This window comes from Sinohyriopsis cumingii, chromosome 1 (assembly GCF_028554795.1).
Source record: "Sinohyriopsis cumingii isolate HCF-2022 chromosome 1, ASM2855479v2, whole genome shotgun sequence".
In the NCBI taxonomy this organism is placed as follows: Eukaryota; Metazoa; Mollusca; class Bivalvia; order Unionida; family Unionidae; genus Sinohyriopsis; species Sinohyriopsis cumingii.
In genome coordinates this window covers 51,494,469-51,519,368 of record NC_142961.1, presented here as the reverse complement: position 1 = coordinate 51,519,368, position 24,900 = coordinate 51,494,469, and the positions used below count along the sequence as shown (strand labels likewise).

At 35.2% G+C, this 24,900-nt stretch overlaps 1 protein-coding gene across 8 annotated transcripts in view; it reads left to right on the top strand.

The window, feature by feature from the left end:
- Positions 1-24,900, top strand: part of LOC149806861 (NADH-cytochrome b5 reductase-like) — a 90,943-nt gene that overhangs the window by 6,176 nt on the left and 59,867 nt on the right. For all 8 annotated transcript variants that reach the window (XM_089958773.1, XM_089958765.1, XM_089958782.1 and 5 more), the window contains 4 exons: positions 8,531-8,685; positions 14,440-14,527; positions 17,795-17,899; positions 23,000-23,203. In XM_089958773.1, the coding sequence (XP_089814899.1) occupies positions 8,531-8,685; positions 14,440-14,527; positions 17,795-17,899; positions 23,000-23,203 (552 nt within the window). The remainder of the gene's footprint in view (positions 1-8,530; positions 8,686-14,439; positions 14,528-17,794; positions 17,900-22,999; positions 23,204-24,900) is intronic.

Sequence of the window (24,900 nt, the reverse complement as noted above, 5' to 3'; positions counted from 1 at the left end):
AACAAAAATCTAAATTCACTCTTAAAAAAAAACGTGGCAAAATATTGATTGATTGATGAAAATATTGATATTTGTGTTAGCACTTTTAAGAATAAATATTAATTAAACAAGTCTTGTCAAGTGAATTCATGCTTCATTTTCATCTTTGGATTTGGTTTCATGGTAAACATAAATATGATATGCTGTATTCCATTAAAAATAAAAAGTATCAAAGTGATGTATGTGAGCCGTTCCATGAGAATAATTTGAGTTTGCTACTTATAGAAATATACGTTTTATATCAAATGTACTGAAAAGAGCATATTATCAGCAAATAAAAGTATTTGTGTTTTAGTGCCAACTGTGTTTTGATCTGTGACTAGCAGAAGTGTTTCTTATATTGTTACAATCAGTTAAAAGTAGTTCTGCTTTGTAATATCATGTTAATTACATATTTTGTGTCAAATCAAGTAAATGGGATAAAGTATATAAAGGTTGAAAGGCTTTCAGATTCTGCCTACATAGTAGCTGGTGGTCATGTGTCAGATCAAATAATTTTGATTGAACAAGTAATACTTTTACATATTTTATTAATATTAACATCATTAAAGTATATAACATTAATCTGTGGTTAATCCCAATCATTTGATTATAGAAAAGAAACCAAGCTTAAGATATGTCTTGATGCATGAAAAGCTTAGAATCATAGATAGGATTCACAATTGAGAAGCAGAATCCAATGTTTGTAGTGATCTCAAAATGTCAAAGTTGGCACTTGAAGGTTTGCTAAAGTGTTAGCAGAATTTTGCTATTATTTGCAATGAAATCATGGCATTAATATTTTACTGACATAGCAATAAAAATAAGAAATAGGAAACAACATAGTTGTGATGTTGATATTTATTGAAATGGAATAAAAGCCCATTTTGTATATAAAAAAGGGATCTGGCTATGTTCGTAACCAACAATAAAAATAGAATGTACTCAAATTTACATGGAAAAACAATAACATAATACACTGTTGTTTGCTGGTACACTTGTAAGGTTTATTGAGACATCTTCGAGAGTAATGTTTTTCTTGAAAATAAAGGTAATTTATGAATAAAGGAGACAAGCATCATTAGAAAAAGCTATTTATTTGACATTTATTCCCATTGTGGTTTTAAAGTGAGTATTTAGTCCTTTAAGCCCCCCACCACAACCTGCTCCCATTTATCTGTCGATTTTTATCCCTTTCTAAAATTTTCAGAGGTACCTTGATAACTCATACCCACACTTTTGCTGCTGTCTTTATTTGTGGACCCCGTTGTGTGCGAGCTAAAAAGGAAAGGTTTGTTATGTTACAATATATGTTTGTCTGGTTTTTGTCCATCCATCTCTGTTACCAAGTTTGTTTCTGCACATTAACTTGACTTGTCCACCATCTACAAATTAGCAAACTTTGGTCAATGGCAAGCACATGGGGTAAGGAAGAAGCCTTTTGATTTCAGATTGAAAAGGTCAGAAGTAAAGATAACAGTGACTGAAAGACAAACAAATAATTTGTCCAACATAATCTAACTTCTCCACCATCAAAACTGTTAATGATTTTCACCTGGGGTAAGGAAGAAGCCAATTTAATTGGCAGTGAAAAAGTCGGAGGCCAAGGTAACATTAGTTCTACATCACAGACCTAAACATTGTGAATGCAGGCCACAGCTTTGGTGATGGCATGTGAATGGGTAAGGAAGTAACCTATTGTTTTGGGGGTTGAAGATTAATGTCACTGTTTCTGAAGAAAAATGTTTTCTGTATGAAAGTTTCAGTCATCAACCATGTACATGTATCTTGACCCAACTTTGTGGGAATGACTCACATGTTGGGTAAGAAAGTAGCCTGCTGGTTTGGAGTCATAATTTGAATGGTCAGGGTCAGTAACTGAATGAGAAAAATGGTTTCTGTGCAATAACTGTTGTCCTTGACCTTGTGGAAGGCTTGTATTTCAGGATACAGAAGAGGCCTACTGAATTTGGAGTCAAAAGATTTAACATCAGGGTCATTGTTGCTCTAAGAAAAAAATGGGTCTTGCAGAACAACTTTTGTTTTTGAGTACTTTCCTTAACCCAACTTTGTGGCTGGCTGATCTTAAAATAGTAAAAAAGACATAGATTATGGAGTCTAATGGTACAGGTCATGATCGTAGTAAAGCTTAAAAGAAAATAGTTTCTGTAAACTAGGTTTAGTTCAGTACTACAAACCTTGACCAAAATGTCGAGGTTATGGGGACCGGTTGGTCAGTAATCACCAAGTCAAACATATCCAAATAGGACTGACACAGATAACAATTAAACATGTGGTAGGCATATAATGTACAGTTCATGATACTCTTGTTATAGTTAATGGATACATTCTTGTCATTAGAAAAGAAAGAGCATTCTATTTTTAACTCACTGGACAGTAAGGCCAAGGAGCTTTATATATGGCACTGCATCAGTGCTGTGTTGTTCATCATCCATCCACCAGCAGTTGCTTTGCTTATTATCAGTGTGGAGGCATATTTCTGATTCAGTTTTGATCAAACTTGAAATGTAATCTTATATCAACAAGCTCTTAGATGTATGTGAAAATGAGAGCCATGTATCCTAATGAAATCTTGCATCTGATTGGTTGACCTTATTACCACTTTGGAGGCCATATTTCTAATCTGATTCTGATGAACCACTGACTAAAGGCTTATATCAACATCAGGGCTTTCAACAGAATTTCAGGATGAGGAGTCCTGGACTCTTCACTTGTGGAACTCAGGAGTCCAAAGCCAAAATCTGAGAGTTCCTGTCATACTCTCAGGAGCCCCTCTCTATCAAAAGGATAGAAATGAAAATGAAAAGCGCATATTCACTATTTTAAATATCAGGATTGAATTCTTAGTCATTTATAATAGCACACTAAAAGTAGAATGTTATGTTTAAACATTATACAGATAAATTTACACTTTCTTACGCTTACAATGATAATAAAAACAAAAAATAAACCACAGCAATAAGATTGTCATCAGTTAGTTTCAATCCTACAAATGATCGTTTAAAATGCTTTGTAATAAAATAGCATCTGCATTCTCACCAAAGAAACTTACAGGAGCCAACACCTGGCATTACAGTCTGAAGAAAAAAAAAACAGCAACAGCATATGTGCAAAAGACAACTAATTCAGAATAAATCTGTTAATTAGTAAATAGTGTTAAATACCTTATGAGTTGACCCAAAGGAATAAAGTGGGATATAATGTGGGTGTCTACAGAAAAAGATGAATAAATCTTGGCACCTGTATGGTACATAAATAAATGTAGCTTGAGACCTTAATTGTTGTTAGGCTTTAGGTACTAAAACTCAAATATCGCCATCTTTTTCACCTTCCATTTGTTGGCTCATTTTAATCTAAAGTCCATTTACCAAAAAATGAAAACATATCTTGCCAACTCATTTTTACAAGTCAATGTACTTTCTTGCACTCTTTTAAAAAGGTTTTATTGATACTGTAATGACTTATAGAAGTCACAGGTACTTAAATAGCAGTTACTATTATTATTATTATTGCATACTGATGATGTGACAATATCATCCAAATCAGACTATGATAAAATGTTGATTATATTCATGATTTATATTCATGTTGTCACCAGTTGAATTTAAACACAGTTACAACAAAATGCAGGTGCTTACATATACATTAATTAGAATATGGTTTCTATGAAGTATGTCAGAGTGGCAATCAGAGGGGCAGTCATTTCCACAAGATAATTGCAGTGATAAGGATTGGTTGTTAATTAGTCACACTAGCATTCGAGGGTACTCTGAGCTGATCCCAGCTTAATGTATGCTATGCACTAAGCTGATCTCAGCATAATAGTGTATTCTGGTGGGCTGATCTCATCTTCAAGTAAATTAATGCTATGCTGATCCCAGCATTATAGTGTATTCTAGCCTGAACCGGGCTCAAGTATAATTGGTGCTAAGCTGATCCCAGCATTAAAGTGTATTCTGGGCTGATCCCAGCTTCCAGAGACTGCTAGGCTGATCCCAGCGTAAGTAGACTATGTGTTAGACTGATTCCATCATTCATGTGTATTATGGGCTGGTCCTATCTCAACTAAATCTATGCAAGGCTTATCCCTGCTTAGTGGAATAGATCTAGGCTGATCCCAGCATGAAGAAAGTATTCTTATTTTTTTCCTATTTAAAACTGTAAAAGAAATGTATTAAATGATCGTGACCTTTACATTCTTAGTATAGCATATGAGTAATGGATTGGGGGAAAATGCCAAATTGAATTTCATATTAAAATATATCAAATGAGAGCCCTCAGGAGGATGCCAGTTCGAATGTGACAGTCCATTTGGAAGGAATGGTGTCCAATGCACCTGACACTAAATGTATGTACACAACTGTTCTTGCGCAGAAAGAAGTCTGCTGACTCCAATACTGCTCCATACAGGATACGGGACACACCACGAGTTCTGAAAGAATGAAATGTTAACACAAGCATGAAATGGGTCCATTGTTTAAGATAATCAAGGTGAGTATAAACATAGATTTGTCCATTGGAAATGTCACATCTTGAATTCTCAGGTAGTTGCTGTAGGAAATGTTCTGCAATGATTGAACCATGAATTCAGCACATCACAAGAATCAAAACAATTCCACCAGACATGTGCACTGCAGCAATAAGTCCACAGCCAGTGAAAAACTCCTTCATGTAACATAACAGATAACTGCACCACCATATGGTATGTAAAAGGAAATATGGGCCTCCTGTTTGGAATGTTGTTCCTTTTTATCCCACGAAGTATACACTGTAGCTTCTCAGACTCCTGAAAATGGTTACTATGACTAGCCTGTTGGTCATGAAATCTAATTCCTGCAAGGTACAGCTTAATTATGGAGTACTGCAGCTGCAGCTTGGTGTGACAGTATGTGACGAAATAAATCAAAATATCTTCTGAGAGTACAGGTAAAGAGGAAGCATGAGCAACAATGCCTGACATGACCAAAACTTCAACAAACACTGGAAGCCAGTTCTGTATACTGACCTAGTATTATTGGACACAGATAAACACAGCAGTTCTGCATGTGTCAAAATGGCACACAATATCAGAAATATTTTTGTATTCCATTCCACAGAAGGCAGTGGAAGAATGATGTGTTGTAAGATGGTCACACCTTTAATGAACTCATATGAAGTTCTCTACAATAAACTATATGAAGTGCAGTGCCATATGATGTGGATGGCTGTATCGGTCTGTGCACCCACGAAACTGCTAAGCTGTGCACACACTGTCCAAAAATGTTTGCATTCCATGTCACAGAATGCCAGTGAAAAAATGATGTGTTGTAAGATGGTCACGTCTTCCATGAACCCATATGGAGTGAAGTGCTCTCCAATGAATCCATATGAAGTGCAGTATCCAGATGATGTGGACAGCTGTATCGGTCTGTGCACCCGCGAGATCTGAAAGAAGAAAAATTGGAAAGCAGAACCAGGCAGTAGGAAGTATGGTGATGTGCAAAATGACCGAAGTCAGCACAAAATTACAAACTGGAAATCCTATAGCTCAGAGGGTTATATTTCTTAAAGGGATATGACTGCCACCTACCCAAGATCACCCCATTGCCCTCATTAACATATTTTGTCTTAATGCATAGTATAAACAAAAGCATGTGGCTCAAGATGCTCAGCACAATACTTCCAACACAAAACAATTATAACTTTTTTCTCGATTTTTTTCTCCCCATTTCTAAGAGTGGCATATATAGCTAGATTCCACTTAGTTAAATTTTCAGATTTTCATAGAAGAGTACAAGACATGATGTCTTTTAGTCTTTTACAGAGAGTAAGGGAAAATAATAGTTCTTGATGAATACTGTGTTTCGAAACTGCTATCTAAATTGCAGGGGTGCAGGGTATTTTTAATTTAGTTGGAAAAAATTGGGTGAGAAAAATAATCTATGTCGTTGTTTTTACCTAGACAAGGAAATTCCAAGTCACAGGGTTACATTATTTGCCTCCCCACTTAGCATAGCCTCGTGGGCAGACATATAATATATCCCCTAGACTGTGATTTCCTTGTCTTGGTCCAAACCCTTAAATAGATTCTGTTAATATTATTGAGGTGATCTTGCATCTCATTTGCTGAGCTAGTGATCATTCTTGCCCTTTTGTTTCTGAACTGATTTTAACTACATTTGGTAAATAGGCTTATGTCATCAAGATGTAAAATACCAGTAAGCATAATTGCAAGGAAGATATATGCATATTAATGAGTGATCATGCATCTGATTGACCAGGCTTCTTACCACACGAGAGACAGTATTTCTCACCTGATTTTGATCAAATGTGGTAAATAGGCTGATATTCTCAAGATGTTGGAGGAGTCTTAATACAAGTGAGACCTATATGTATTAATGAAGTGATAAAACTGAGTTTGTTATCACCCTAGAATGTGTATTTTTAATAGGATTTTGATAATACTACAGGCATATATCTTCAAGATGTTGAATAAATTTGAATATGTGCAAGATCTTTCCATATTTATGACATAGTCTTGTATTTGATTGGCTAAGCTTGTTACTGTTCTGGAGACCAAATTCCAGTTGGACTTTGTTCAAGTTTGTTAATTAAGAGGGCAGTATTCCATTCTGCAAGTTGCACTTGCATATTAAGTGGGTGTGATCATGGCAATGTTGAGTTGTAGCATGGGAAAATGGTCTGGCATTCCTTAAAGGTATGATATAGTAAGCCCAAATTTGGACAGGCCTACAAGGTCGAATGCCTGAGCTAAGCATCAGTACCAAATTTATTACACAGTTGCAGGACGTGAGCTTGAAGTTGAAGAAAAAGCAATAATCTGAAGGAAAAATTAATATCGAGTGATAAAATTACCTCAGATTAGCCCCATGATCCATTCTGACATAAAACCCTGTGATTTATTACACTATGCCATGCAAAATCTAGTTTGAAATATCAGTGATGATTCTTAAATAGGTTGCATGATAAAGGAGAGAAGTTTCCTCCCTGGTATTGTTATACAGTATAGTACATGTTTGACAGATAAATTGTAAGCAATGATATGAGCCCCTGTGACAAGGAATAAATGCGCACATGACACAAGCCTTGAAATGTAATTGTTATTCTGTGTCTCGATCTGAACTTGGAAACATTTTTTAATAGGAGTACACAGTTGTCTATTTTATTACCCATGTTATTATCAGGGGGTGAGTACCTGGGTACCCGTTGGTATCTTTAATGATCTTCCATTAATAAAGAGCTGTTTAAGTGGGAATGGTACATGCACCATCTGACAGTGGCCTGGTATAAGTGCTGTCAATCATACAAGTTTAGGAAAACAGCTTCATTTCAGAAATGTTAGTCACATAAATGGCAAGAAATTTATGTAACACATGTCAAGCTAATGAACAAATGGCAAAACTTCAGTGATGCTAATAATCTGAATTTACTGAAATCACTAAAATTTTATCACACGAAAATATTATGACTTAAAGTAGATCATTCTTACTCAAGAGATTTCTCCCTTTGCCATTTTTTAGTTAACATTATGATGGTATGATCTGTAAAACTAAGGAAAAAAAAGTAGCATTTAGTGACAGAATCAGAATTTCAACTTTGACACCATTATGACATAAGAAAACTGCATTTTATTAAAATAATCGAAAACTCTCATAGCCAGAAATTTTACAAAATAAGCAAACACTCTTATAGTGACAAATCTTGCATAAGAATCACATGTATTGACTTGAGCATTAGTGGGTAAACAAAACAACATACTGCAATATATATTTCAGGAGCTGAATCAGATATGTTAGTATACTTGCACAGGCCCAGGTTTTAAAAACATTGTCATGCTTTTCTTTCAGATTCAGACCTTATATTATTTAGCTTATGATACTCAGAAGGAGATACAATTTCTTCAGAGGCATTGTTTGTTAAACAGAAGAAAATTAACCTCAGAACAGCTGATCATAATGTGCCTATTAAATTTCCCTCTTGACCCCTGCCAAAAATTAAACCTACAGACTTTGCTCAACTGCAAAAACCAGTTGACTATCATTTGAGGCCAGTCGACCACCATTAACATAATGTCACACTGAACACAATAGAAAATGATGCTACGCTGAGTGCAGTGTGGTTTTATATCACAATTGCCACAATATAGAATTATGTTACTCTGAGCAGTGTTACAGTGAGCACAATGTGGCATGATGTTTCACTGAATATAGAGTAGAATGATGTCACGCTGAGCACAGTAATCATGATGTTACACTGAATATAGAGTGAATGCCACACTGAGCACAAAAATCATGATGTTAGACTGAGTTCATTGTGGCATAATGTCACACTGAGCACAGCCATGTTACAGTGACATGATTTAGTACCAATCACAAAGTGTTATGCTTACAAGAGTATTAACATTTCACATTGAAAACTGCCAGATGTAAAATAAATTGTTCTTATGCTGCTACTTTTCTATAATATTCACATATTTTATCCTTTCTATCAGGTGATAGAAGTTGGTCCAGTCCTAAAGCAAATGGAATACAGTGTATTTGTGGTTCAGAGTATAAAGCAGGAAACAATGGATAGTTATAGGTTCAGAATTAGCCTTCCTCCTGGTGCAACACTTGGCATGGCCATAGGGCAGCATCTCGTCATCAGGTTGGTACATCATTAATTGCATTTGTAGCAGTTAAAACATGTGAGATTGACCACAAGCCTATTAGAGTTGGAAGTTTTAGTGTTTTGCTCCTTTTTTACCTTTGGATGTTACATAAAAATAATTTTCAGTTTATTTACTTTTGACATCAAGTCTTTGAATTTTATTATGTAGGGATCTGCAATTTTTGCTTGTGCAAGGATAGAGCTGCATGATGGGTACCAGAAAGAACAAAATGAGCAACAACAATACATGTACTGCTTAAAACAGATATGCAGCAGTTTTGTAGTTTCAAGTGTAGATCGAAACACTCAGTTAACTTTAATCAATGATGGTGTTGGTTAACTACATTATGTGAGTGAATATTCATTGTAGAAGTAACTGTTATATGACAAGATAGAGACAAGATGGCCGCTATCACTTAACAGGCTTAAAGCAGCTGTTCCGTTTTTTAGTGCCGTTTTCATGATATTTGTGCTTGTTGCCTGTTTTCATCTTCGTTATTGTGTTCAGTATGTATTGGCTGTTAAATTCGTATGTGTTTCTTCATCAACTTGTTTTGGAAATGAGAACAATTAGACTTTTTCTCAGCTGTCTTGCTCCACTGTTTTTGAACAAACCGCCATCACGTGATACTAGCCAGTCAACCCGTTTATGCTACGATGGACCCTCATTAATTGCTTTAAAGGATCACTCCTTGGCTCTCCACACTACATTGTGCTCTAGACTAAACAAACTGGGACTACATTCATCATTACCTAAATGTAAACAGAAGCGAAAAAAGAAACGTTGTTTCAGAGCTGGCCAGCGTAGAACAGGAAGAAGAATCCCAGTTATCTCCCTTATTTCGGCACAACCATTTAAAAAAAATTTCGACCATTAATTTTGATAACCTAATTCAAATCCCTATTAATTTGTCAACCTTTGTGTCAACTATCCAAGAAATACCTCTGTGCATTGCATTATTCAATGCCCAGTCAGTAGGACCACCGGAAAAGTGCACAGAAATAGTTAATTTTATCAAGGACCAGAATGTTTACATATTTTTCCTGACAGAAACATGGCTAAAAACATCAGGCAATGAGCCCAAGTGTGCAGATCTAATACCCACTGGTTACTCCATTAAGTCATTCCCCCGTAATTCTCAGGGAGGTGGAATTGCTGTCATCACAAAGAACTCCATGATAAAACGTCTTAACCACACCACAACATTCAATTTCGACCACACATCGTTTGAACTAGTCCAAACCACACTCACACTGGAGCATAGGTCAATCCATTTTTTCTGCCTATACTGCCATCCTCCTAGTAGAAAAAAACAAGCTGGCTGACTCTCTCTTTTTGGAGCAGTTTCCGAATCTCCTGGACTATGGAAATTTGATAGGTGGAAACCTGATTATTCTTGGAGATTTCAACTTTCACTTTGACTGTCCCTGAAACTCAAATACATCAAAACTCAGATCATGTTTTCAACCTCAAACAGTCAGTTAACCAACCCGCCCATAAACATGGTCACATTTTAGACTGGATTCTTCATAGACCTGATGATAACATTCTACAGTCCTCCCTGCTATCCCATGACCTTGCATCAGATCACCTCTGCATTATATGCCATCTTGACGTATCAGTCCCTATTGTTGACACATCTTAGCTCCTTCCCAGCATATATAGCTGGTTAGAACTTAGAAGTGACACCCTGATTATATCTAAAAGTGTATTTTATTGTGGGTTGACCCTGTCCTCCCATAAATTATCTGTGTATGTTCATTGTATAAAAACAATAATGTTGATTTTGAATTTTGCAGGGTTAATTTCTTTTTTATCATCATATTTGTAAGTTTTTTTAAATCCCATGAAGTCCAAATTGTATGTACTTTCCGACCCCGTTAGGACTTTTTGGGGTCTGAGTTCCATAAGTTTGGACTTCCGATTTAGGGTCGTACTATTGTCCCAGTGACGTATTAACGTCATGGGCCAAATTCCTCCCCCTTGTTTTCTTTATATTGTTTTCCTATATAGTTGACTTTGCCATAGTCATTTATTCCCTGTTATTCATATATTTATTTTGTGCATATATGTACCTATATATGTACATGGGTACATATATATACATATATCCTTTTTTTTTTTTTTAAGTATGTTCACGTATGTTTTTTTTTTTTTTGTATTGGCTTATCTATGTCAAACGGTTCCAGTCTTCCTCTTAGGTAAGTAAATAAGAATAATAAAGTGTGTATATATGTTTGTGTGTTTGTGTATCTTGTGGGGGGTTGTATTGCGTCTTCGCATATTATATAGATTTTAGCAGGTTGTTGGTTTTTCGTATAGTTTAATTTTGCCACTTTTTAGTGCGTATATCTTAATTCGGTGTAGTTCTCTTTCCCTGTTTGTTAAACAGGGAGATGAGAGCTTTATTAGGTTTTAATTGATGTACCGTGGTATTCTTGTATTTCTAATCATTATGTGGACTTAGTTTCTTATTTGGCTGGGTCAAATTGTTTATTTTGTAGGTCTTATGTACCTTTGGTAGATCTTAATGTGTTACTCGAGTGTGTATATTATTTGCTCAAAGCTGGTTTCATGACATCTCGCTGAAGAATTTGCCCGGGGTCATTCTTCATGAAATGATCCGTGGGCAAATTGACCTCCTGGCGCTCTATGTCAATTGGGTGTTGAGGCAAGCATTTTCCTGCCATCAAGCAGCGGGATGCTCTGTAGTGGGTATTTCTGGGTCTGTCTGGAGGTTTTTCTGCTCGTCCATTAGGCTTGTTCATGTATATATAATTATTTCCTTATTCTTTAATTTCGAATAAGATGGTTATATGACTGTGGCATAGATTCCAGCGTCAGCAACTTTAATAACCGTCTGAGGTGGAACCCCTGCCACATTCATCGTTCATCTAGTAAGTTACGTCCGAAATTTTAATGTTCAGTTAGTACTGTATTATTTCTTTATTAAAGTATAATTCTTATTTTGGTGTTCAATTTTATTTGAATTGTTTATAAAGAAGAGGTTTGCGAAAAAATCCCGCCCCGTCTTTATTTGATAGATATCTTCATATTGACCTAAATATTTACTAGTTTATATTTATGAAAAGAGAAACATAAGGGAGGGTGAGCCGATGTGAGTCCCTTTTCGGGTGTCAATTATGATTTCTCACATGGCATCCCGCCCTTATTTGTAGATGGATTTTTTGAATTTTGAATATTGATTTGAATTATCACATCTTTTAATTTATTATATATATTGGTAGGGTCATTTGTTTTGTTGGGTCATATTTGTATTGCTTGGTTTTGATGTGGAGGAGCTCTGTGGGGTCTTGTTAAAGAATCAAGTATGATCTGTCCCTCATGGAGCCCCGCCACAGCTTGTTGGTTGTGGGTCAAATCCGTTATACATGGTTGTTTATTTATTCTGTGCTGGTCAATGAAGCTACAATGGCGGACAGATTTTATCAGTCCCTAACCCTCCACCTTTATCTGCTACTAAGAGAAACCTTCGTATGATAAATAGAACCAAACTAATGCACAACATCCAAGCTAACCTGACAACTTGCTTACCACCTACCGCAGAACAACTCGATAACTGTCTGCATTCATTGCTTGACAAACATGCCCCAACTACCAAGTGCAGAGTATCAATTCAAAAGTGTTCTTCATGGTATAGCAGTATTAGGGACCAGCTTCGCACTGCTAAAAGAGACTGCCGTAAAGCTGAGAGGCTCTGGCTTTCCACCAGACTCAATATTCATAAGCAAATCTATGAAGTCGCTAAGAAGAATGTCACAAATATAGTCCATTCAGCGAAATCAGCCCACTACACTACTAAGGTCATGGAAAGTTCCAGCTGCAAAGAGCTCTTCGAGATTACTAACAAGCTAATGTCAAGGAACAAATCAACACCACTTCCAACTACCTTCTCTCCAGTCGACCTTCCGGACATGTTTGCAGATTTCTTCCATGACAAAGCACAAACCATTAGAGATAAGCTTGACACCACAATTTCAATTGACTCATCGTCACCACACAGTTGGGATACAAAATTTGAGTGGCAACCATTAGCAGCATTTGAACCTGTCTCTATGGATTTTGTACATACAATCCTGATGAAGAGTGCACCAAAGTCATGTGAACTTGATCCAATTCCAACATCACTGCTCCTTGAGTGCTTAGATCCAGTATTGCCTTCACTAACTGATGTTATTAATACCTCTCTCTCATCCGGGGAATTCCCATCATTTTTCAAAACTGCCATTGTAAAGCCTCTGCTGAAGAAACCAACACTAGACCATAACGATTTAAAGAACTACCGCCCAGTTTCTAATCTCCCATTCATATAAAAAATCTTAGAAAAGATTGTTCTATCCCAACTTGTATCTCATTTAAATTCAAACAGTCTTTTTAGCAATGTACAATCTGCATATCGCCCTTGCCACAGTACTGAAACTACTCTTCTAAAAGTAGTTAATGACATTCTTTCTGCATTGGATAGCGGAAAGATTACAGTCCTCACCCTCCTTGATTTGTCTGCAGCATTTGACACAATAGACCATGATATATTACTTCACCATCTCCAGCATGTATTTGGCATTCATGATACAGCCTTACTGTGGTTCAAGTCCTACTTGGTCTACAGGACACAAATTGTATCTGCAAAGGGAATACAATCCAGCCCAGTTGATCTATGTTGTGGTGTTCCACAGGGGTCTGTTCTTGGACTTGTTCTCTACATTCTGTACACTCAGTCGCTCTTAAGTGAATAGATCATCCTCCAGTGTCTCACCAAATGTACGCTGATGACACCCAAATATACAAGTCTAGCCACCCAACTGAAGTTGATGCTACCATCCAAGGTGTAGAGAGGTGCTTTTCTGATGTGAAATCATGGATGACATGTAACAAGCTGCAGATGAATGATGATAAAACTGAGGCCATTCTGATCACAACACAAAGACTTTCTCATTCACATCCTTTACCTAAAACAATAAATACCAGCAACGCCAACATTAAATTCACACAATCAGTACGAAACCTAGGTGTTACTCTGGACAGTACTCTCACATTGCACCAACATGTCATGAACATATGCTAGGCTGCATATCTTGAGCTGAGATGCATCAGCTCCATTCACAAATATCTTTCAGTTGATACCACTAAAACACTTGTGTGTTCATTAGTACTTTCAAGACTGGACTATTGTAACTCAATTTTGTCTGGTTCATCTCAGTATCTACTCCACTAACTTCAAAAAGTTAAAAAAAACAATGCTCGGATCATACTTAGAGTACCACGATCAGAGCACACCTTCCCGCTGCTCTGTACCCTACACTGGCTATCCATTCGATCCAGAATCAAACACGAAATTTGTTCTCTGTGCTACGTTTCACTGTCGGACTCCATTCCAACATACCTATCTGACCTCACCCATGTGTACACACAAGCAAGATACTTATGCTCCTCTTCTGACAATCGTATGCTCATTATTCCCACAATGAAAACAAAGTCATATGGTGTAATAATATTATTATATGTTTTTTATCTTACAGGTGTTGTCTAATGTAAAGCACTTAGAGCTTCTAAAGATTAGGTGCTATACAAAGTCCTCATTATTATTATTATTATTATTATTATTATTATTATTATTATGTAGTTGTTTTATATGTTGTTGTTTTAGATAGAGTAACAGTATAGTATAGTTGTATGCAGTTTCTTCACCCCATTTTGAATTATGATGCAATTTATTTTGATTTTTTTAGAGGTATGGTTGGTGGAGAACTTGTGACTAGACAGTATACTCCAGTCACAAATGTAAATCAGAAGTCATACTTTGACCTTCTTATCAAGGTATGATACACTTTCACATATTTTTAACATAGCTTCTAAAAAGGGTGCCATACTTGTTTGTTTATTATTTTCTAATATTCAGGGTTCAGGAAAACCACTAATCTTTTTGTCCTGAGCAGTTAGTGATTTTTGGGGCTTAGTAAAACTTAACTACATACTTGTCCCAGAGCAGAGGATATGCAGATTTGCACTTTGAGAATGCATTCTTTACCCATAACAAGTACCGGAGTTCAGCATCGCTTAACATTTGGCATGCATCAATTATAAAAAACAACTTTGCTTATATTTGCCTATTTTTGTTGGTTTAGAATATGTCACAAAGGAAAAGACTTCATTTTATTGTTATTACGCAAATATCCATTGTAAGCTTGAAACTGAAATGGATAAATATTAGGAACATATTATGTTGCAGTTTAATGTCTAGCCCTTGATTTCTTAATGCTGTAATGCATGTATTATGACGCTTTTAAGTAATTTAGGCATCATTTTAATGTGGAGAAAGTTTATCGTTCAACAAATTGTACACATCTTTCTAAGTCAGATATATGAAAAGTTAACAGACACAGAATGTCAAAATTATTTTTAATTTTTTATCTGGTCAGGCACTGTTATGTTTGCCCCAGGACAGCAGTATTTCCAGGACTGAATCTTTACTGATACATTGTCATGTCAAAGGGAAAATGCAGGCAGATGTTTCTACAAGTATGTAATTACTTTTCAAAAGAAAATTTTGCCAATTTACATTCAAAATTAATATTTTAATTGTATCAGCCGATTCCCACCAATTTTCACACAATATATACCATTATAATCTATTTTCAAAGCAGGCAATTTCAAGATAACAGCTGATTGGTCAAAATCTAGTTGGGATACTGACCTAGAAATGATTTTGGCAAATAATCAGTTTTCTTTTTATGGCACTCATGTGTATCTCAATAGAATTGAGGTTGAACTAAAATGGATCATTTAGTACACAAGTTGGTAGAAATTGAGATGGAATTCGTCATTAATATGCTTATTAGTAACAATTTTTCTTGTGAAAAATACAAACATAATTATATAAATATCTGCTAGTGACATTACTCTCATTAACAAAGTTAACACAGTTTTGAAAACAGAGGTGATCTGGGATAAGCATAACAATTTCTGACCAAATGGAAGTCATAAGATTTTTATATTTTCCCATATGAAACTCAAAATAATGGGCAATAGCTCATTAAAAAGTGAAATTATGACACCTAGGTTAATGTAGGGTTTCACTGTAAATGTGAATATCAATAAAAAAAACAATCAAAAGTTATGTGTGCAAAAGCAATTTCTTGAGCTACAAGCTTTGCCTCTTATTATGTTTATCTAAGGAGCCATGTATTAAAAAATAATATTTTCATGGTTGTGACCCATTTTAGTATCCAACTTGCAAGAGATGCATGTGGTTCTGTAGCTGTATTGTGTATAATAAGGACATGGACATGTAGCTCTTGCAACTCGTCCCAAGGATGAGTGCTGGAGAATTTTTTTCCGAGCCCTGATATTGTATACTTCTAAGAAAGAAATGAGTGTCTTTAATTAACAAGGATTATAGGATGATATTGATTGATGTACCCATAGTGTTTCCTTTCATATTATTTTATGATCATGCAGCACCATGCAGTTCTCTCCAAGCCTGGTCTTTTTTCAGAATAGCTTGCCCTTTATTCAGCTTCAGAATACTCCTTTTCATTTCTCAGCTTAATGTCAGCATGGTAATAAGTGTCAGTCTACTTCAAGGGAGATTAGACTAGATAGACTTGTCTAGGCTAGATATGATCTGATGAGATAAATATTCAAGGGAGATTAGATTAGACAGACAGACTTGTCTAGACTAGATATGATTTGATGAGAAAAATATTCAAGGGAGATTAGATTAGATAGACAGACTTGTCTAGGCTAGATATGATGTGATTAGATTAATATTCAATTTTTTTTCTAGATTTGACCAGTTGTAATAGAAATTCATGAATTATTATTCTTCAAATTTAAAATTCTGCTGCATCTCAAATGGCAGTTGCATATATAATTTGTTGTAACTCTGTGGTCTTAAACTAAGTAAAAGAAAAAAAAAACTCAACAAGTTTTTTAAAATTCAACACATAATTTTTTTCTTCTAGAATACAAAGTGAAAATTTTAAAATATTGAGAACTTAGGATTGGCATGGTTTATCACATTCAGGTGTTCATTCCAGGTGAGCGTGCAGTGTTGTAATTATTTGATCAAATTATTAACTTCCTGGTCATATTAGTTGGGTAGAACATAAGCTAAAATCATCAGATGAGTATACAGTTACAGGTTGTAATCTATAATAACAGAGCAATCTTTGGTTTAGTAGGTTGTGAAACATGGGAATACAAAAGTAAATGATGGTTTCTCTAGATTTATAATCAGTAGAATGGGATGCTTGTTGGACTTGATTTTACTGCCTGTGTTTTGTTTTATAAGGAAGTACCATTTCCAGTAAGCAGTTTGTAACCTGTTTATAACAAACTTATTGTAAATAAAATCATATCAATCAAAATAGCATTAAATCCAAGCAATTATTTTAATCACTCATTATAAAAATTATTGTAAAAGTGTGTTGCAGGATTACAGTTTGAGCAAGGCTTTTTAATTATAGTATTTTACATTTAAAAAAATAAGATAATGTATTTTTTGTTATAGGTAATTATATTAACTTATAATTAACCAAAAACTAAATATAGGTGATGTATTATATTCAGTAGCAATTTTTTGCCCCACTTTCAGTGTGAATAGGCATCCAGTGTTATGTTTGTCCATTCTACTGTCTGCCCATTTGGTTGAGTTTTGTGTTTGGGTCAGTTTTCAGTTTTATGTCTAGGTAATTTTTTCAGTTTTGTGTTAGTGTTTCCATGTTGCATAAAAACATTTATTGAGTTTGAAAAATATTCCCAATAGAATCGATTCCATATACATATTTTACTTAGGTGTTCTGTTGTGTCAGTCATAAACTGTATGGTCTTCCTTTATCCCAAGCTATCACCATAAATAGGATTTGTTTTCTTTCACTTGCAAAACTAAATAATGGGAGACAGCTATCATTTTTCTGGCAAGGACAGCAGTGTCGTTACTGTCTTTGTTAATGTTAACATTTGTTAGTTAGAATTTCATGTTTAAGTGTCTGAAAATCACATAATACCTGTGCTTTTTCTGCAGTATGCTGGTGAAAGTGTTTGTCGAACCTTGGCATTGTATATCATTTCTGCATTTTCCAGGTGTACGCAAAAGGGAAGATGTCCAGGTATGTTAACACCTGGCAGGTGGGCACAAAGGTGGAAATGAGAGGTCCTTATGGTAACTTTACCTACAGACCAAACCAGGTATGATCTTTATGGTTCACTGGGAAAATAAAATATTTTTTCACGGAACAAGTATCTTTTCTAAAAGGCTTGTCTTTTGGAAAAGTGGCTTATAAAATGACAAGATGAATCCATAATAAACATGAATGCTCAGAACTGTCATTTCTAAACTGAATATATTACCTGATCGTATTAAAATCAGAAATTTAATGTCTGCTAATCCCTACTCAACCCACTGTATCAAATCCAGCCCACTATAAATAGATGAAAATTTTGATTTTCCTGTGGTCACACCCAATAAAAGTTAAACATTATACCTTTATACCTTTAGGACAGAACTCGTCCAATATACCATTATAATTAACACACTCCCCCCCACCTTTTTCTTTTAGGTGGCTACCTGTATACTAGATGTTGATTAGTTTAAACTCTAGCTTTGTGCTGCTATGCTTTACGATGTCAAATAAACCTTGAACAAGTAACTTTGTATCTGTTGGCCCAAAATTGGCTGGATTTCTTTAGCTTTTCATAGCCACCTATTCTCAGACTATATTTATCATTTTTTATATATTTTCTTGGCTTCGACTGCCTCATATTCTTCTAATTTTCCAAAAAGGTGGATATACTATATGAGAAATTTTTAGATAAGGTACTTTATTTAACATGTGTTCAGGTAGGTAGTTTTGACCTCATTTTGCAGACTGAGGAAAGTTTCACTTTAACAAAATAATGATGAACATTCTTAATGGACATCTGTCATGACAAGGATATTCATTCTTAAAGAATGGTCTCCATGCCAGTTGGTAACAGATAGTCTTTTTCAGCTGCGGGGAAGGTCATTGGTAGATTTGTTTACAATGATGCCCAACAGCAAACCACCGCTGTATATCTCCTCATTGCCATATCAGAATGCATGAGCAATGGAAAATTTCAGTCTGTTGAACTGTTTGCCTACACCTTTCTGCCATTTGGAATACTGTGGTTTCATGTTTTGCTTTGGGTACAAAACTTTACTGTTTAAAATATTTTAAAAGAAATGACATTTTTGTGGGTACTTAAATTCATGTTTTTGCCTCTGTCAGGGCTTGCATACTTGTATTTCATTTTATGAGTTAACCCCTACAAATGCCCCCAAATAGAACAAAAAGAAAAGAAATATGCCAACAGCAAATGGAGGTTACTGGAATGGTTAAAATAATCCTGCTATCAGTATGAGCACAAATTAAATACCAGTCAAGATCAGTCTATTACACAATATTATTTTTGTCAGAGAGCATTGCAATAAATATAAATCATCACAGCTAACAGCACTAAGCCAAGTACTGCAGTTATTAAAACACAGCTATATATTATATTTTACTTAAACAAATGTCAGTGAAGTTGTATGGTATGTTCTGATGATCATTTTCTGTGAATAATGTCATCAATCCATACGTGAACTGAACTTGTAACCAATAATCCCTTGTTCAGTGCAGTCAGTGGGCTGTGGCAACCTTTGATGTGTAGTGGAGGAAAGTGGTTCATCATAAATGCATGAGATTGGTCCTTATTATCAGTGACTTTCAGAAAGCTGGACTTATTTGTGTGTTCCTCTATATTAAAAATGTATCAATGAATGATATATACTTTCAAGAAATTTAAATTTTAACATAAATATTTTCTACCTGTAATTTAAAGATTGCTTGTTTCCGTTTATTTATGCATTATGTAGATCATTAATTCAGATAGATTATGTGTTAAATCTTAAATCACAGAGAATAGCAGAGAATAATGTAAGTGCAGTTTTGTCATAAATGTATTTTCAACAAATTTCATTTGAATGATGGATTGATGTTAATAAGTATTCAATCTAATTTTTGTAAATGATTTTGTTGTTCTTTCTTTCATTTTTGGTAATACTAGTTCAGTGGTCCCCCTTCTTGTATGGCCACCCCTTCTGCACCTAGAAAGTGGCCGTATAAGATGGGTGACCTTTCCAGAGGGGGGCTATATTTGTGAGATGTTTATGTATGTGTGTGTGTATATATATATATATATATATATATATATATATATATATATATATATATATATATATCTGTGTGTGTGTGTGTGTGTGTGTAGTAAGAAAAACTTTATAAAACTTCAAGTAGTTAATAGCTTCATTTAACAGTAGCATTAATTATTAACATGTTCTTCTTGTCTTAAAAACCGAGATATTTCAAGTAACATAAATTAATAACTCTTATTCTTAGGCATGAATTGTGAGTGGGGTAGTATTGGCTTGCCCATTGCAAGGGCATTGAGAAATGTTATTTAAATCTTGTTACATACATTGCTTCAGATATAAATTAATTCTCTTTACATTTACTTCATTTTCCCACTGCTACAGAATATTATCCTTATCTGTTATGATTTTGTTTATTTGAGTCTTCCCAACATAACATTTTCAGCAAGTGAACTCACCCCATTTTCATCAAGTCGAATAACTTTTACTTTTGTTCTAAAGTATTATTTCTTTGTTTACATTATGGCATATTAAAGTTTTTTAACGATTTATTCCTATGTTGCTAATTGTACAGAACTACAGTTTAATTATGCGGCCAAAACTTTTGTAGAATTAACGAAATGCCTTGTTTATAAAGGAGGTGATGCATGTACTGTCACATGACTTTTCGGTCTTTGTCTGGTACTCTGTTTTTTTTCAAGGTTAATTCCTTTGTGTGTTAATCCACAAAATCTATATTTAGCCTATGCTGACTATGTTATGATCCTGATAAATTATGTCCAGTCATAATCATCTAAAAAAAATAAAATCTGCTATGTAAAGTCCAAAACTCTATCAACACATTGCTGATCCCGTTGTCTGTAAATGTCGGTCTTAATGATATAATACCATAACCTTTGAAGTAAATCATACTTTATCCAACACTTTTTTCGGTAACGAAAACCTGATATCTGGAAACAGACATCAGGAAAGATAATCAGATTACTTACCTTACCGTAATTAAATACTGGTTCTGATAAAATGTGGCCGCTTGTTAGGGGTAAATTTTATATTTATGCACTAATTTTGTTGGCGACTGGTCGTATTAGAGGGGTAACCTTTCTTGTGGGGTACTTTTGGACACAAACTCATTGGTGCCAAGGGATTCTGGCTGTAAAAAGGGTATGGCCTTTTGTCGGGGGTGGGGGCCATTCATGGGGGGACCACTGTATTTTGTCTTTTCTCTCTATCCTTGCTGATCTTACATCACATATCAGTTTAAAACAGTGATTGGAAAAAACAGCTTACCTATACAAACATGTGCACTGAAACTGCTTTTTTTCTCAAAATGGATTCAAACCACAAAAACACTTGTAATAGACAATATTTCTGTCCAGTATTGAAGTTTAATCATCATATAGCTAGACATTCTTGATCACTAGTGAATGTATCAGATGGGGAGTTTGGGGGGGGGGGCTTTCTGCATCACTTGGAGCACATTTTTCATTGGGCATTTAAATTCTTAGTTTGGAGCAACCATGAAATTCAGGAAATCCTTATAATGGCTCACTCTAATAGCCCGACCCAGCTCTCCCTCCCTCCCCCCCACCCCCCGTGCCAACAGTAGTGCAGTAGTGGTTCAGTGGTTTTCTTGATATTTGGTGAACGTTCACAGCGAGTTCCAAATGGATATTCTGTCACAACAGAGAGGATCCCTCTGTCACAACAATCCACAGATCCTACACCTTCACACATGAAATGATTTATCTGGCAGACTGTATTGCTCAGTCTAGGAGGCGGTGGACATCCACATTAATAGTGACAAATGGAGAGTCGTCAAGAACTGGTGCATTTGGTAGAGCATTGATCTGCCCCTCTTTAACTAAGGTTGTAGTTTTTCTTCTCTTTTTAATGAAAATGATTGTTCATTTTCCATGATTAATACTCTCAAGTTTTCCATGGATTCCACCATTGTGTTAGATCCTCATGTCTAAAAGCTTATTAGGTCTTTTGAGATCCAGAGACAAGTTTTATGCTCATTCATACTTTAGTGGAACTTTTCTTGTGTTCTTTGGTAATTGTCTAAACCTTCTTATGATGTTTTGAGTGTGGTTTCTTTTGAGAATCTCACATTAAAGATAGTTTTCATTCTTTCATTTGCATTGTCTAGTGAATTTTGTGTCTGTGGAACAAGCTTGCCTTTTCAATGGCAACTACAATTTTGTCTATCTTCCATGCCAACCCTGTCTTTGGTAGCTTTTGAACCTACTCAAGTCCCAAGTTTCAGTTGCATTTATGTTAGGGATGATTGAGATACCTTGTGTTTCTATTTGGCTAAATCAAAATGAAAAGAATGATAGGAGACATCTGTTTATCCCTCTCAAAAATACTTCTGACATCTCGGTGACCATATCTAGGTGGATTAATTTGACTATCAATCTCTTTGGATGATTTTGTGAAAGCCACTTTATGGCATATACATTTTACTTCCTCCTCATTCTACCTTTGTTTGATTTCACACCAGAACAAGGTTATGTATACTTTAGGCCCAATTGTGTCAACACAGCAAATTGTCCACAAGTCATATTCCAGTCAGCAGTAGAATTTGATTGAATGAAAAAGGTAAGTTTGCATGACAGCTATTTTTTAAGCCATCAGCCTTTCTAGTCTCTAACAAATTTATTGAAGTGACAATGGCAGGTATACTAATGTAGTACTGCTATTAAAATGTACCTATTAATTGGAGGAGGAAACTTTCTGGGGGCTAAAACTAATTTTAATTAGGTAATATACCTACTTTATTCATGGATTTCCTCCTGCCTCGGAGTCCCCACTCTGATATCCTGTAGTCTTGTAGTCAGGTTTAAAAAACGATATTTCAAATGAATGGAAGTGATTAAGACATATTTATAGTACTGTGTTGTTTTTTAGTTTTACAACTCAAGTTACTAATTGGAGGAGGAAACTTTCATCTTAAACTGGGGACTGTTGCCAGGATGAAAGGTAATGAAATAGCAGGTAGATATTGACTAACTATAATCAGTTTTATGCCCTAAATGTTTTTGTTTATTAAATATATTAACCCAGAGAGAGTGGCTGTAGAGATGAAAATAGCCATGTCACTTCTTACAGAATATTTCACATCTATTTTACAGCATAGACACCTGTTCATGCTGGCTGCAGGGACAGGAATTACACCAATGGCCCAAGTTGTGCAAGGAATTCTTGATAATCCAGATGATGAGACCTTTATCCATCTGTTGTACTCCTGTGTCACCTACAGTAGTGTCCTGCTCAAGCCGGAGATTGATGAGTGGGAAAAATTTTGGAATTTCTCTGTACTGTTTTGTTTGAGCCATGTAAGTTGCAACTGAGTTGGGTAAAGTGGTTCCCGGTTATGAGGTCACTCTTTCATTGTTACAAAGTTAGTATAATAAGAGGGGTATTCTTTAATAAAGAAGACATAATGATAAAGATTTACATGTGATAGTCAAACCAGCATATAACAACCACTTTGGACCATCAAGAAGTGGTCTTTAAAAGCAGAAGCTCTCTATATACAGATAAATCTGTATACATTTATTATAATTGGGAAATATAAAACTTGGCCTTGATATTCAGATGGTTCTTATAAGCAGGCAGTCATTATAACAGCTTTGTCTGCATCGACAGGACCGATTTAGCGTCACATAACTGAGCTTTTAGGTAAAAACCAGTTTAAGCTAGATAAAGTACTATTGTTTAGCATTTGTTTGTAGAAACATGTAAGCTAAAGACTTTTTAACTGTATTGCCTAGTACAATAGTCTATATCAAGCATATCTATATCTATTTTTGTGTTCATTACAGCCCAGTACAGAATCTCAAATCACTGATTTTCATAATTAAAAAAATCATAAAATAAAAGTCTCTTAACACAAGCAAACATTAGCACTGAAATTGCAGTAATTATAGAGGTCCAGCTTTATCAAACCTGCGGATAATTAGGTCCTCTCTTGCTGAGTTTCTCATGGGGAATCTAACTTGAATGCTGCGACTCCTATTGTATTAAACATGCTGATGATACAACTTTATCAACAAGGTCATATGTATATGTGCTTCAATAACCACATAAACAGGTGTTTTGCTTAGTTGGCTCCCTTTGATATTGAGCACTCAGACAATAATACAGTGTAAGGGATTGATTTTGACAGGTGTTTGATTTGTGCTTATACTGGTTGAAGTATTGTTTTAACTATGCAAGCAGCCATCCATTTTTCATGATTTTATGTGCATTGTGTGGTGCACCATAAAATTGGTAAACTCTTGCATGGGTTTTGTTGCCAGTACTTGACATCATTATTAGCTCACTTGTACAAAGCGGATTGTACCACAGATTGGGTGGGTTTCATAGCACCTTCCCTCAGGGGGTTGGGGCTTGGAGGCATATGTACATTATGTACATTAGTTTTAGGTTCTTTGTTCAGTTTTTGTGTTCAACTGAGAATTTTGCACACTGTTAACTTACTTTTTTAGCTGGAATTATATAATTTTGTGAGAGGATGCATCTAGATGAGTAGTACAGTGTTATAATCAAAGTAGGTCACTGCAGCCTGCTTTTCTTTCTTTGGTAAATTTTTTAAGTTATTTTCTCATATACTGTTCATACTAAGAGTAAAAAACTGGATTATAGTTTATATATGTTAGTACCTTACTTCCCAACGGAGACCTAAATTTCACATCCTGTTTTCTTCTGTTCAATTTTTATATTTAGCTCATTATTAAAGTTTTGTAATGAGTACTACTCTTATAGCAAAAGTAGGTCACTGTGACCGATATTTCATGCTTCATTGACTTTGCTTACATTTTTTAAAGCTGTTTATGCTTGACTCATTGAACTAGATGATTCTATATATATATATATATATATATATATACTATTATTTAAGGTGGGTCGTGGGCAGTTTTGTCGTCCTCAGACGGTTTCGTGGGCAGATAAAAGTTCGTGGGCAGATTTCCATCTGCCCACGAAGCACGTCGTCCTTTTCTGCACTCTTGCCACAAATATCAATAAAATA